At 46.5% G+C, this 14715-nt stretch overlaps 1 protein-coding gene across 1 annotated transcript in view; it reads right to left on the bottom strand.

Moving 5' to 3' along the window:
- LOC135222043 (PRELI domain-containing protein 1, mitochondrial-like) overlaps nt 1-9918 on the bottom strand; it is a gene marked incomplete at its 5' end in the record, with an annotated part of 49716 nt that extends 39798 nt beyond the window's left edge. The window contains 1 exon segment of the mRNA XM_064260177.1: nt 9807-9918. Coding sequence (XP_064116247.1) covers nt 9807-9895 — 89 coding nt within the window.
- Nucleotides 9919-14715: the final 4797 nt, after the last annotated feature.

A 14715-nucleotide genomic window follows, 5' to 3' on the forward strand; every position in this document is an offset into this window, starting at 1 on the left:
CTATCGTCACAGCAGTAGATGTTCCTTCATAATTGCGAGAAACCCCCGTTAATCAGAGACCTAAGTCCATGATTGTTGGGCAGAGATACGGTTCGGTAGTCAATCAAAGCAGGAAAGAGAGAGAGACATAATCAACCGTGCATCTCGAAGGCCCAGCTGATACTGAGCTGCTATCAGGCAGTTCAATACGCAGTAGCTGAGCTTGAGCTCCCGCTGACTCGTCATCCTGAGTTGCCAGGTAATCCATATTCCACAAAGGAATGCGTTCGGCTAGAACCACCGAGCAATAAAGATATGCTCGAGCAATTATATTTAGGCGAAACGAATTTCGGTAAATATAAAAGTTGAAATGGTGTTGTCGTGACAAAACCATAAGTATATAAAATTGAAACAAACTCCTGGGAGGTTGCAGGCAACCAGAGTTGCAGTTCAATTAGAATACTTCTCGTCTAAGTCGCAATCCGTAGAATAACTAGGATATGCGCCTACCCCTCGGACAATTCAACTGCTTAGTAGAATCATGTCGCGAGGTTAATATCGTAGTATATTTATAGGTTCTGAACAACGATCTCCATCCTAAATTCTTCCTTCAAGAAAACAAAATAAGGATTGGAGATCGACCACCTTCGATCTCTATCAAAGAGAGTGAAGGAGAAGTCTTCCTCGAAGGAAAGCTCAATGGTGAAACAGAATACTAACTGCCTGAGTTGCCAGCTACTCCTTTACGAAGGAATAGGTATGATATCGAGCAAAAGGAAAACTCTCAAGCAGGTCTATTTAAACGAAACAGAATTCGCTAAAAACAGAAGCCGAGTCGGTGTTGTCGTAACAATACCTGAAGAGTTGTTCTTACTCCGAAAACTCTTGGAAGGTTGAAGGGAGTGTCAAATAAATACATTAGAACAACAGTTCTTTCGGCTTCTATCCGCAGAGGTAAATACGATATGCGTATATGACTTGACCCATGCGTTAGCAAAATGACGCAAAGATAAACTACGTAGTATTGTAGTAATTTGAACATCGAATTCTCTACTACATCTTTCCTCGACGAGGAAGAGAGAAAGAAAGGAAACGACTGTCCACGCTCTAATGAATGAGGCTTTTTAAAAGAACTCCTTGACTCTTTGCCAAGACTCTTTTCCAAGAAAAGGGAGTAATATTCGAATAGAGATCATCAAGAGAGAACCGAGGATCGAAAAGGACCGTTCAATGTTCTTATGATATTGGGACATAAGACTTCCTGGATCTAGTCTACAAGTCTTTTCTTACTCCCCGGATGAGCCTCTGAAAATGAATGAGAGCTCTTCCGAAATTTTGTTAACGAGTTTATCCGCTTAAACGATAAAAACGTTAAAAATCTATGTCAATGAGAACTACCCCATTTATGAGGGGTCCCCCACTTAAATGACAAAACGTTTAGTATCTTGACAATGGGGAAAACGTCCTTACTTGACAAAACTATTAGCACTTTGCTAATAGGGGAAAACCTTTAAACATGACCGAAAGTCACCCAGGAATCAGAGTATATAATCTTCCCGATTCTCAGAGAAATCGATGAAGAGGAAAGAGGATCGAAGAAAAAATTCGGGTATGTCTCTCCGCTAACTCCGAATCCTTTTTTCTGTAAAGGAATGTCCTGTGGAGAGTCCTGAAAAAACCTCGTCTTGACGAGCGTTATAAAGCGTCAAGCGTCCTAAGAAAACGTCGTGAACAGCAAATAAGACGCCTTTACTCTCGCAAAGCGTCCTGCGAGCTTCCCCACCGAAAGCGTCCTGGCGAATGTCCACAAAAGCGTCCTCATAAGCGTCCTGCTGAGCGTCCTCAAAAGCGTCCTGCCGAGCGTCCTCAAAAGCGTCCTGCTTAGCGTCCTGGAAAGCGTCCTGCTGAGCGTCCTCAAAAAAAACGTCCTGCTTAGCTACGAGCGTGCTGAGCAGAGAACACCAAGTCTTCTGAACGATGTTTCAGAGAGGAACTCGTTAAGCGCCCTGATGCATGCAAGGCCCGCCAAGAGGCGTCCTGGCGAGCGACCTTTCCAACATCTCAATGTTACGACGAACCGCGTTTTGCATATGACGTTGAATATTTTCAAGGGACGTCCTCATGCGAGTCTCCAATGGAGAGCCGCACGCTGCTCCTGAAGTGTGTGAACACTAAAGGAAGACGTATGGCTTTCGTCTTCAAGACGGGCCTTAAAGACCTTCATACCTTCTTACAAAGACAGTGGCCGCCTGTGCGACAACTTGCGTCTTAGTAATGCAAAAGACCATCTCCAGAAACGCACTCAGCAAAGGAACGCCGAGCGTCCGAAAGACACCCTCGCAAGGTGCTTGCCGAGCGTCCTGGAGAATGTCTCTACTATAGGACGTCGAGCACCTCCAAAAACTTCTTCACGTCTAAATTGCCCTTCTTATGCCGAACCAGAGACATAAGTTGTTTGACTGTGCAAAGCAGCTTGCCGGACGTCAAACTTATCAGCTTGCTTTTTCGAAGTAAAGCGAACGTTACATAACGTATACGGAGCACCATTAGGAGAGGAGACGAATACTGAGTTGCTCCTCCAAAAGGTGGAATCTAGAATGTCCTTGATTACCAAATCCTTTTGGAATGCTAGCGAGGTTGAAACAGCTCTAACTTCATGAGCGTTCACTCGCAGGAGGCTCAAATCACTCTTCTGGCAAGATGAATGAGCCTCCTTAATATTTCCCTTAGGAAAAGAGCCAGTGCATTCTTCGAAAAGGGTAAATGTGGTCTCTTCCTGAGCACCATACATTACCCGAAGGACCTCTTACTTCCTTCGTTTTATGTAAATATAACTCGAGAGCCCTGACAGGGCACAGGACTCTTTCATCCTCTCGAGACGATAGAGAGAGGACGTGAAGCGTCCTCTTCTCTAAAGCTTCTTTAGGGGGCGCGAGTCCTTCCGAGAGCTCCAACCCCTGTGTGGGGAGGACGCCTCGGAGGACGAGAAGCAATCCTTCAAGATTCGTGCACGTGCTCGATCTTCGGCAGCCCCTGGGAAGCGACAACAGGACCTGCCGAAAGGAAGCCAGATCAGCATGAAAAAACCCGTAACCTTCCTTCGGCTTTTGACATGCCCTCTCCCTGGTTTCCTGGGAGTCCGACAGAGGTCTAGGCCTAGAGGCGTTATGGGCCGCCGATCTGACGTTCCCTCCTAACGAGAGAGAGGACGTGAAGCGTCCTTTTCTCTAAAGCTTCTTAGAGGGCGCGAGTCCTTTCGAGATCTCCAACCCTTGCGCGGGTAGAGGACGCCTCGGAGGACGTTTAGCAGCCTGGGAAGCGTCAACAGGTTCTGCCGAATGGGACGCCAGATCGGTGGGGAGAACCCCGTAACCCTCTTTTGCGGCTTTCGACATGCCCTCTCCCAGAGTGCACTTTAGTCTAAAGAATACTTGATGTAATCCTCTAGCAGACACTTCTTCTAGGCCCGTAAGCCACACCACAGGGTTAGGCAAAATAAAATCTACAGGAGGTTAGAAGGTTCATTATTTCTAACTTCTGTTTATCCTTTCTATAGTTTTATCAAGATAATGTGGAGGAAACTCCTGATTCTAACACGCTCTAAAATGCGTACATGAATCCTCCTTCTTCCGTAATGAGTCACACATTACACTAATTACATTGAACTTATGCAAAGAAAACATGTAAACGTCATATATATAAAAGCGAGTGTCTACCGAAAGTTCGGTAGCCTCACCTTACCATGCAGACAACAAAGTCTGAAACTAGGCTAACTATCTTCAGACATAAAATGCAATGAAAACAATTACGATAGCGTATGCCTAGCCACAAATCCAAGTTATAATCGAAAGAATAATTAGGATACTTAAGCGGCTAATGAAGTTTTTCAAAATCCTAGGCGGAGGTCTGTAAACAGTTGTTTACGACCGGCGACAGAAAAAATATGAATAGAAAATGGGAATAGTTCCTGATATCCGCCTCCCACGGCGGGAATGGGTACTACCACCTTGGCCGCCCCCCACTGCTGTGTGCCGCGAATTATTAAATTCTGTCGGACTTCAGAAAATACAGCTATATATATATATCTGTCAGGTAAGTTTCATGAACAAACTGCTATTTCCGTCACAGAGGTACTGGAAGAGGATACATTCTGATTCCTGGCCCACCTTCGGAAACACTTCCACATTCGACTGGTACACGCGTATAGTTGACGGTCTCTGGCCCTTGCAATTGCCTTTGCAGCAGCGCGTGAAAACCCCTTCGCTCTGACGAGTCCTTCGACAGTCTGAGGCAGTCAGACCGAGCGCGGGGAGGTTGTTTTTGTGGTATCTGTCGAAGTGGGGCTGTCTGAGAAGATCGTTCCTTAAAGGAAGGTACCTTGGAAAATCTATCATCCATTCCAGTACCTCTGTGAACCACTCTTGAGCTGGCCAAAATGGGGCGATTAGGGTCAATTTTGCTCCTTTCGTCAGAACAAACTTCCTTATGACGTTTCCTATGATCTTGAAAGGAGGAAAAGCGTAGCCGTCTATTCCTTCCCAATTTAGGAGGAGGCCGTCTATCGCTACTGCTCTTGGATCTGAAATCGGAGAGCAGTAGTTCTCCAGCTGGCATTCCAATGAGTGCAAACAGGTCTATGTTTGACCTTCCCCATAGATTCCAAATTTGATTGCAGACCTCTGAGTGTAGAGTCCACTCCGTGGAAATGACTTGATCTCTCCTGCTCAACAAGTCTGCTCTGACGTTTTTCTCGCCTTGTATAAACCTCGTCAAGAGTGTCATGTTCCGCTCCTTTGACCATTTTAGAAGAAGCTCTTTCGCCTTCTTGTACAGTGAGAGGGAGTGAGTCCCCCCTGTTTTCTTATGTAGGCTAGAGCTGTCCGTGTTGTCGGAATTTACCTGCAACACTGAGTTTGCGACTTGGGCTTCCCACTGCTGAGAGCTAGATGCACTGTCACTAACTCTTTCTCGGTTGATGTGCCAGGACACCTGTTCCCACTCCAGGTGCCTGACACTTCTCTCGGGCCCAACGTCGCCCCCCATCCCGTCTCCGATGCGTCTGTAAACAACACTAGGGAGGGGTTCGGTAACTGCAGCGATAGTCCCTCGTTCAGTCTGCCTGGTTCTAACCACCAGCTGAGGTTTTTCTTTATCTCTCTGGACAGAGGAAAGATTCCCACAGATCCTGATTCTTCTGGTCCCAATTCTCCTTCAAGAAGAATTGAAGAGGTCTTATGTGAAGCCTCCCTAGAGAAACGAACTGTTCCAACGAGGAGAGGGTCCCCAGAAGACTCATCCATTCCCTCGCGGAACATTGTTCTTTCTACTAGGAAGGTCTTCACTTTTAGAATGCACCGTTCCTGTCTTTCTATGGACGGAAACACTTGAAAACCCCGAGAATCCATCAGAATCCCCAGATAGACAATGCTTTGCTGGGGATCATCTGGGATTTCCCGAGGTTCACTAACAGTCCCAGAGACTGAGTCAAGTCCAACGTTGACCTTAGGTCCTCCAGACACTGATCCCTGGATTGCGAGCGAATCAACCAATCGTCGAGATACAGCGATATCCTTATTCCTTTTAAATGCAGCCAATGTGCTACATTTTTCATCAATCCCGTGAAAACTTGGGAGCTGTGGAAAGACCGAAACAAAGGGCGCGAACTGAAATACTTGGCCCTGTTATCATAAATCTTAGATACCTTCTGGACGAGGGTATGGATGGGTACATGAAAGTAGGCATCTTGTAGATCCAATGACACCATCCAATCCCTTTTCTTAGCGCTGAAAGAACTGACGACGACGTCTCCATCGTGAACGTTTGTTTTGATCACAAAGTGATTCAGAGCGCTTACGTCCAGCACTGGTCTCCACTCCACTCCCCCGAGGCTTTTGGTACCAGAAAGAGGCGATTGTAAAAATCCTGGTTGAATGAATGTCTAATACCTTGTTTCTATACCCTTCTTTTCTAGCATCTGTTGCACCAGATGTAATAGTGCTTGGTTTTTTAAAGGATCTCTGTATCTTGCCGCTAACATCCCTTGGAGTGGATGTTTAAGGGCGTTTTTCCCTGAAGGGGATCAGGTATCCTCTCTCGAGGATTGAGAGGGACCAGTTGTCCGCCCCTCTCTGAGCCCAGACTTTCGCGAACCTCAAAAGTCTGGCTCCTACTGGAGTCTGGAGGACTCCTGTCTCACTGCGGCTTCGAGAATGGCCTTCGAGAAGATCGTCCTCTCTTGAAAGGCCTTCTACTCTTAGTTGCGGGTCTTGAGGTGTTCTTCCTCGAAAGGGCTGTTGGAAAGACACCTTATTCGCTGTTCCCTCTCTCTTAGCCATTGGCACAAGCGGTTTAAGCCTCTTGGCGGACTGAGCAAGAAGATCCTGCGGAGCTTTCTCCGACAGTGATCTGGAAATGTCCCTCACTGTCTCCTGAGGGTAAAAAAAGGTATTCCGAGAGTGGGGAAAAAAAAGCAAAGAGGATCTCTGTAAGGCGAAACAGACTTGGAGAGAAACGAGCTATAAACTGATCTCTTTTTGAGTACTCCTGCTCCAAAGAGAGATGCTACTTCTGTGGATCCATCCATGACTGCCTTGTCCAAGCATGAAAGGACACTTGATAACACCTCCATAGTCACGAACTCCGGATCTTGCGCTCTTTTGCTAGAGCTCCTAAGGCCCAATCCATGAAGTGAAGACTTCAAGTGTGCGAAATAGACCCTTGAGTAAATGGTCCATCTCGCACATTCCCCAAGACGCTTTAGCCGAAAGTAGAGAGCGTCTTCTAGATGATTCTACTAGAGCAGAAAAAATCCGCGTTTGCGGAAGCCGGAAGGCCTAACCCCATGGGTTCCTTCGTGTCGTACCAGACACCCGGCTTACCTGTCAATCTAGACGGAGGACACAAAAAAACACCGTCTTACCTGCCTCCTTCTTAACCAGGAGCCAGTTCTCCAGATTCTTGATGGCCTTTCTCATAGATAGAGTTGGCCGCATCTTGACAAAAGAGGGGGATTTTGCCAACTAGTACTGATAGCAGAGATCCCGGAGAAGGAGGATCAGCTGAACACAGCGAGTCCCCAAAACTCCTGAAGAAGTAATGGAGAAAGTCTCTTATAATCAGAGACTCATACTTCTTTCGTCTCTTCCTCCTCCGAGACTTCCTCCAAGGTTACATTCGGAGAGGAAGACTTCTTCGGTGAAGAAGTCCTGGCAGGTATGCGACTCTTATCCTTCAAGAGCTCGTCAGAAGGAGCCGCCAGTTCAATACCCGAGATATGTTTCCCTCGGTAAAGAACAAAACTCCGCTTTTCTTCGCTCCCTAGGTTCTTGATACCTACTAGGGGAGGATCTAGAGCCTGCGTTATTAGGCTCTTGGCGCCTATCCGGAGAATCACTCGTTTCTATTCTCGAGCTCCTACTATGAGTAGGGCGCGAATCCAAAGTCAGGATCCTTTCAGGCTCTTGGCGCCTGTGAGGAGAGGCGCTTGCGCCTACTCTTCTGTGACTCTTAGGAGTAGGGCGCGCGCCTGACAAAAAGGCTCCTTTCAGGCTCCTGAATCTTACGAGGAGAGGCGTCAGAGCCTACTCCTGATCTACCAGGATTAGGGCGCAAATCCCTGGAAAGCTCGTTTTAGGGCTCTTGGCTGCCTTTGAGGCGAAGCGCTTGCGCCTACTCTTGATCGTCTTACAGGAGTAGGGCTCAGATCCTCGATTAGGCTCCTTTCAGGCTCTTGACGCCTGCTAGGAGAACGGTAAGCGTCCGCTCTAGATACTCTTCCAGGAGTAGGACGCGAACCCCTGTTTAGGTTCTTCGTAGAATCTTGGAACCTGCTAGGAGAGGCGCTTGACTCCTTTGAAGAAAGCCTATCATAAGGTCTCGAGTAACTTAACGAGACTCGATCATCCAGGCGTCCTATCGAACGTTGGCGCCTTCTAGAAAAATCATCCTTAGAAGGAGAGCCTTTCTTGCTTCTATCTCTCTGAGCAGAGCGTTCTCGTTCTTTCCTACCACTTGCAGAGGAGATCCTACTCCTAGGAGATCGTTCGACAGATACGAACCGATCGTCTTCTCGCAAGGAGACTTTTTCCTTACTCCTACAAGGAGAGGATCTAGCGCTACTTCTTGTCGCTTTGCGCTATGACTCCTAGCTTCAGAGCTTCTACGAGGAGAATACCATCTTCCCTGTCTCGACGAAGTTTCAAAGGAGTCGTCTACTCTAGGAGGCGAATAGGTTCTTACTGGAGAAGATCGCCTATTATACTCCTCCTTCCTAACAGACCTCTTGACTGGAGAGAGGCGTCCTTCCTGCGAGAAGGCTCCTTGCGCCTACTAGTCGAAAACGAGCCTACTAAAGAAGAGAGATTCTCTTGGAGGTCCAATAGGAATCTCTTAGTAGATGACCGAATCCCTTCTGGAGAGGATTCCGGATCCTTCATAGCCTTCTTAGGCACAGGAGAATACTCCGGAAAAGGCTCCGGGCTGGAGTCAAGAGCGCCTTCTCCTGGAGGTTTCCAGGCTCTCTTGAGAGGGCGCGATTTGGAAGAAGAGCTCCATCCTCGTTTAGGAGAGGACGAATCAGAGTCGGAAAAACACTTCCTTAAGAGGCTTTTCCTATAGCTCTCTATAGCAGCCTGGACGAGTCTACAGGACCTGCTGAAGGGATGCCTGACCGTTGGGATACTCTACATCCCCCTTGCGGCTTTCGACATTCCTCCTCCCCTGGGCATGGGAGTCTGAAAGAGGTCTAGGCCTAGGAGCGATGCGGAGTCGGTCAGACGCCCCCTCCACTGCACTTATCACTAGACACTTCACCCTTACTTGGTTTATATCTCGCAATTGCTGTTGCAAATTGCGGATTGAAGCTTCCACAGCGGCTCTCTCGGCAGACACATCTGCGGGTTCGCTGCGGGGGGAAGGAGCTGAAACCAAAAAGGAAGATGGCGAAGCTACTGCAGGGTTAGAAATACTATCCTGTTCCGCAGAACAGGATCTACTTGAACTTCTAGCTGAAGCTTTTCTAATCCTATCCTTTTCTAACTTTCTAACATACGAAGTTAGTTCTTTCCATTGTAATTCAGTTAAGTTCTACATACATCACATGTATCCTTAAACCGAACAATCCCTCCCCCTACATTTTGACACAAACAGTGTGAGGGTCCAAAGTAGCCTTAGGCAACCTCACCTTGCATCCCTCATTTACACATACTCTAAACAGAGTTCCAGGTGTTAAATCGGACATAATTACTAACTAAATCCAACACAAAGCGTAATGCCAACAACCAAAGATCAAATACTTCCCAAATAATCCTCGGCGAAGCAAGCAAGAAATTCTAAGCAGGAGCTACCAACAAAGTTGTTGTCAGCACCGGCGACAGAAAAATTCTGTCAGAAAACGGGAATGATTCCTATTACCGCCACCCAGCGGCGGTAGGGGGTGATCACCTGACCTACCTGTAGCGTGTGCCGCGAGTTTTGAATTCTGTCGGACGTCAGAGACATAAGCTAAGTATATATCTGCCGGGTAAGTTGCATGTGTAAAAATATTTCTTTATTACTAACAAAAGTGACAGCCTGCCAAGTATGGAAAAGATCCCACCCACCATTCTATGGCTTCACGCAATATTTGCACCAACACACAAGACAACTGAATGTCAGTAACTGGTTTAGCAGCCAGCCCCCAAACCCCAATAACTTCATAATACTATCTTGTAATTTGCAGAACTAATATTTACTAATATCATCAATACTACACCAAAGAATGATTAGAGAATTAAAGTAGTTGTCCTGTGATAGTAAGTAGTATACAAGTAGCTATACACAGCACTCACCTTTCGGGGTTTGGATAACGCTGCCAGATACCTTGAGCAACCTGCTCCCAAGGAAATTTAAAAACTGTAATACTCTCATGAAATTTCATTTTGAAAACACTGGAAAATCAAGCTGGAAAGAGAAAAAAAGAGGAATATTTTCTTTTTAAAAATTTTATACAATCTTTTGAATATGAAACATTTAAATCTTTGTTACATAAATACAACCTTATAGTTATACCTGATCACAAAGTGGAAATGGGTCTAACTCAGAAGAATAGATCAGAAATATCACAATTTGTAGTAAAATGATATTGTCATGATACAATAAAGTTTTATACATACTTACCTAGCAGATATATACTTAGCTATAGACTCCGTCGTCCCCGACAGAAATTCGAATTTCGCGGCAAACGCTACAGGTAGGTCAGGTGATCTACCGCCACTGCCGCTGCTGGTGGCAGGAATAGGAACCATTTCCCATTTTCTAAACAGATTTTCTCTTCCACCTGTCTCCTGAGGGGAGGCTGGGTGGGCATTTAATTGTATATATCTGCCAGGTAAGTATTTATAAAAACTTTATTTGTATCATGACAATGATATTGTTATGTTACAATAAAGTTTCATACATACTTACCTGGCAGATATATACATAGCTAAGACTCCGTCGTCCCCGACAGAAATTCAAATTTCGCGCCACTCGCTACGGTAGGTCAGGTGATCTACCTGCCTGCCTGGCGGCAGGACTAGGAACCATCCCCGTTTTCTATCATATTTTCTCTCTTCCACCTGTCTCCTGCGGGGAGGCTGGGTGGGCCTTTAATTGTATATATCTGCCAGGTAAGTATGTATGAAACTTTATTGTAACATAACAATATCATTTTCATACAATCAACTTACCTGTCAGATATATACATAGCTGATTGGCACCCTTCGGTGGAGGGTAAGAGACAGCTACTATATGGAATAGACAGGTAAACAACATATGTTGTAGGTATAAAAAAAAAACCTTGGTTCCTACCTGATAGGTGGTAGACTTCGTGGGTGTTTGCCCAGTAGTCTGCATCACCTCAAGAAACTTTAGCGAGATATGTGATCTATGGCCAAGAGTTCTTGTGGGTCTGCCGATGGGGTCTTACCCACTTACTCAGCAGAGCCTAAAAGGACCTTGTCAATGGGTGCTGATCCACTTATATGACAATACACCTTATGAAGGAGCACACAACCAATCCCGACCACCTGATCCTAACCATATGTTAGAACTAAGGATTGTTACGAGTTATCCCCGAACTCGTCACAACAACCGTAACTCAAAAACCACTACGCACACATACATAATTTTTTCAAAAAAAATTTTACTCAACTAATTGGATATGACAAGAATTCTCTTATGAACAACATAGACGGCCGCCCGTGCGAGCCTGAATCCTCCATTGTTCGAAGAGATTCCCGACCATATCCAAACAGAAGAACAGTATATACATTTAAGGATTGGTGTCGGCTCCCGTACCCAGAATCGTATCTGCCGATACGATAGGACCTAGAGAAAAGCACTTCTCATACGTCACACGCACGTCTTTCAAGTAATGAGATGCAAATACTGAGTTGCATCTCCAATATGTCGTATCTATAATGTTTTTAAGCGACATATTCTTATAAAACGCGAGAGACGTCGCAACCGCTCTTACTTCATGAGCTTTTACTCTCAGTAGTTGTAATTGGTCGTCCGGACAGGCCTTATGAGCGTCCGTAATGACGTTTCTTACAAAGAACGCTAGCGCATTCTTGGACATCAGTCTTGTGGGGTCTTTTACCGCGCACCAAAGACCTTGTCTAGAGCCTCCCAACTGACGCTTCCTCTGAAGATAGAACTTCAGAGCTCTAACAGGGCATAGAGACCTCTCTGCTTCTCTGCCTACGAGACTCGACATTCCTTTGACTTCGAATGACCTAGGCCAGGGATTCGTGGGATTCTCGTTTTTCGCTAAAAACAGGGTCTTAAACGAGCAAATAGCCGAGTCTCCCTTGAATCCTACTTTATCCTGCAGAGCTTGTAACTCACTAATCCTCTTTGCCGTTGCTAAAGATAAAAGGAATAGGCATTTTCTAGTTATGTCTCTAAATGATGCCAGATGCGGAGGCTCGAATCTATCCGAAGACAGATATTTGAGTACTACGTCCAAGTTCCAGGTCGGAGGTACTGGTTCCTTAGACTTTGAAGTCTCAAAAGATCTTATGAGATCGTGGAGATCTTTGTTATTTGCCAGATCTAATCCTCTGTTCCTGAATACAGCCGAGAGCATACTTCTGTATCCCTTTATTGTGGATACGGCTAGATGCGATTTTACTCTCAGGAATAGCAAGAAATCAGCAATTTCCGCTATAGAGGTAGAGGAGGAGGACAACTTCTTGGCTCTACACCACCTTCTAAAGACCTCCCACTTCGACTGGTATACTTTCGTAGTGGAGGTTCTGCGAGCTCTCGCGATCGCGCTTGCCACTTCGCGAGAAAAGCCTCTCGCTCTGACAAGTCTTTCGATAGTCGAAAGGCAGTCAGAGCGAGAGCGGGGAGGTTTGATGGTACCTCTTGAAGTGTGGTTGTTTGAGAAGATCCGTCCTTCCTGGTAGGGATCTCGGAAAGTCTACGATCCACTCTACCACCTCCGTGAACCATTCCTGTGCCGGCCAAAAGGGGGCTATTAATGTCATCCTCGTCTCCTTTGACGCCACAAACTTTTTCAATACTAACCCCAGGATTTTGAATGGGGGAAAAGCGTAAACGTCTATTCGAGACCAGTTTAGCAGGAAGGCGTCTACCATAATCGCTCTTGGATCTTCCACGACCGAGCAAAACACTGGGAGCCTTTTTGACATGTATGTTGCGAAGAGATCCACATTTGGAGTTCCCCACAGAGACCAGAGATCGAGACACACTTCCTCGTGCAGAGTCCATTCTGTATGAAGGACCTGGTTCCTCCTGCTGAGCCTGTCCGCCCTCACATTCCTTACTCCCTGTACGAACCTTGTCAGCAGGGAGATGTTCCTTTGAGACGTCCAAAGTAATAGGTCTCTCGTGAGTTCGTAAAGAACGAGGAGGTGTGTCCCTCCCTGTTTCCGAATGTAGGCAAGTGCGGTGGTGTTGTCCACGTTTACTTGCACTATTTCTTGTCTCTCACCAGAGGTTCTAGGCTCTTCAAGCCAGGTGTACGGCGAAGAGCTCTTGCAGTTTATGTGCCAGGACACCTGTGCTGGTTCCCAGGTGCCTGACACTTCCTCCGAGCCTAATGTCGCTCCCCAACCCGTCTCCGACGCGTCGGAGAACAACACTAGTCTGGGTTTCTGTGATCTTAGAGAGATCCCTTTGTTCTCTTCCAGAGGTAGCAACACCACTGTAGGTGTGCCTTTATCTCTACTGGAATGGGAAAAACGTCCGACAGTTGTCCGGTTTTCCAGCTCCAAGACTTCTTGAGGAAGAATTGAAGTGGACGGATATGAAGTCTTCCGAGAGGGAAGAATTGTTCCAGCGAGGAAAGCGTCCCCAGAAGGCTCAACCATTCCCTCGCTGACGTTTGTTGCTTCTCTAAGAAGAGAGAGATTATCCTCAAACCTTTTGCGGTTCTCTCTTGCGAACAGGAAAAACTCGAAAACCCGAGAATCCATCCGAATCCCCAGATAGACTAGGTCTTGTCTGGGGGTCAGCTGAGACTTCTCGAGGTTCACAAGCAATCCCAACGCCTTGGTCAAATCCAGAGTTAGCTTTAGGTCCTCCAAACACTGTCTCTCCGATCTGGCCCTGATGAGCCAGTCGTCTAGGTACATAGAGACATTCACTCCTTTGAGATGAAGAAATCTCGCCACATTCCTCATCAGGCTTGTGAAGACCTGAGGAGCTGTGGACAGACCGAAACACAAGGCTCTGAACTGAAAGATCCTTCCCCCCGTCATGAAACGGAGGTACTTCTTCGACGAAGGGTGGATCGGGACGTGAAAGTAGGCGTCCTGGAGATCTAGAGACACCATCCAATCTCCTTGTCGTAATGACGCTAGGACTGAAGCAGAAGTCTCCATGGAGAACTTCTCCTTCTGAACAAATTTGTTCAGAGAGCTGACGTCTAGTACTGGTCTCCAGCCTCCCGAGGCTTTCGCCACTAGAAAAAGGCGATTGTAAAAACCCCGGGGAGTTTTTGATCCAGTACTAGTTTCTATTGCACTCTTGTCCCACATTTGTTTCCACCATCGATCGAAAGAGTATCCCTCAGCACAGGTCCTTGTACTTGGCTGATAGTTCCCTTGGTATTGACGTTAGGGGAGGAGTATTCAGGAACGGGATACGATATCCCTTCCTTATGATATTCAATGAAGACGCGTCTGCGTCTATCATTGTCCAGGCCTCCACGAATCCCAGGAGCCTGGCACCTACTGGTGCTTGGAGGAGAAATGTTTCATTTTCCCTTTTTAAAGGGACGAAAGGCGGACCTACCTCTCTTCTCTGGAGCCTTCCTTCTTGCGGGAGGTCTGGAGATCGGACCACCTCGAAAGGGCTGCGTAGAAGTGCTAGGTCCTTTCTTGTCAGAAACTAAAGCAGGTTTCTTCTTCCTAGCCGACTGCGTCAGAAGATCCTGCGTCGCCTTCTCAGTTAAAGAGTGAGACACGTCCTTCACTAACTGAGAAGGGAACAAATAGTCAGACAGAGGTGCATACAGTAGAGCTGCCCTCTGAGCATGCGAAACTGCCTTTGTTAAGAAGGCGCCATACACCGTCCTTTTCTTCAAAAGACCTGCTCCAAATAATGCAGATACTTCAAAAGATCCATCCTGTACCGCTTTGTCGATGCAAGACAAAATGCATAACAGGGCTTCAGGTTCGATTCCCTCTGAATCATGAGCTTTCTTGGACATCACCCCAACCAAGGGACCAATCTAAGAAGTTG

Source organism: Macrobrachium nipponense, chromosome 3 (genome assembly GCF_015104395.2).
Source record: "Macrobrachium nipponense isolate FS-2020 chromosome 3, ASM1510439v2, whole genome shotgun sequence".
NCBI lineage: Eukaryota > Metazoa > Arthropoda > Malacostraca > Decapoda > Palaemonidae > Macrobrachium > Macrobrachium nipponense.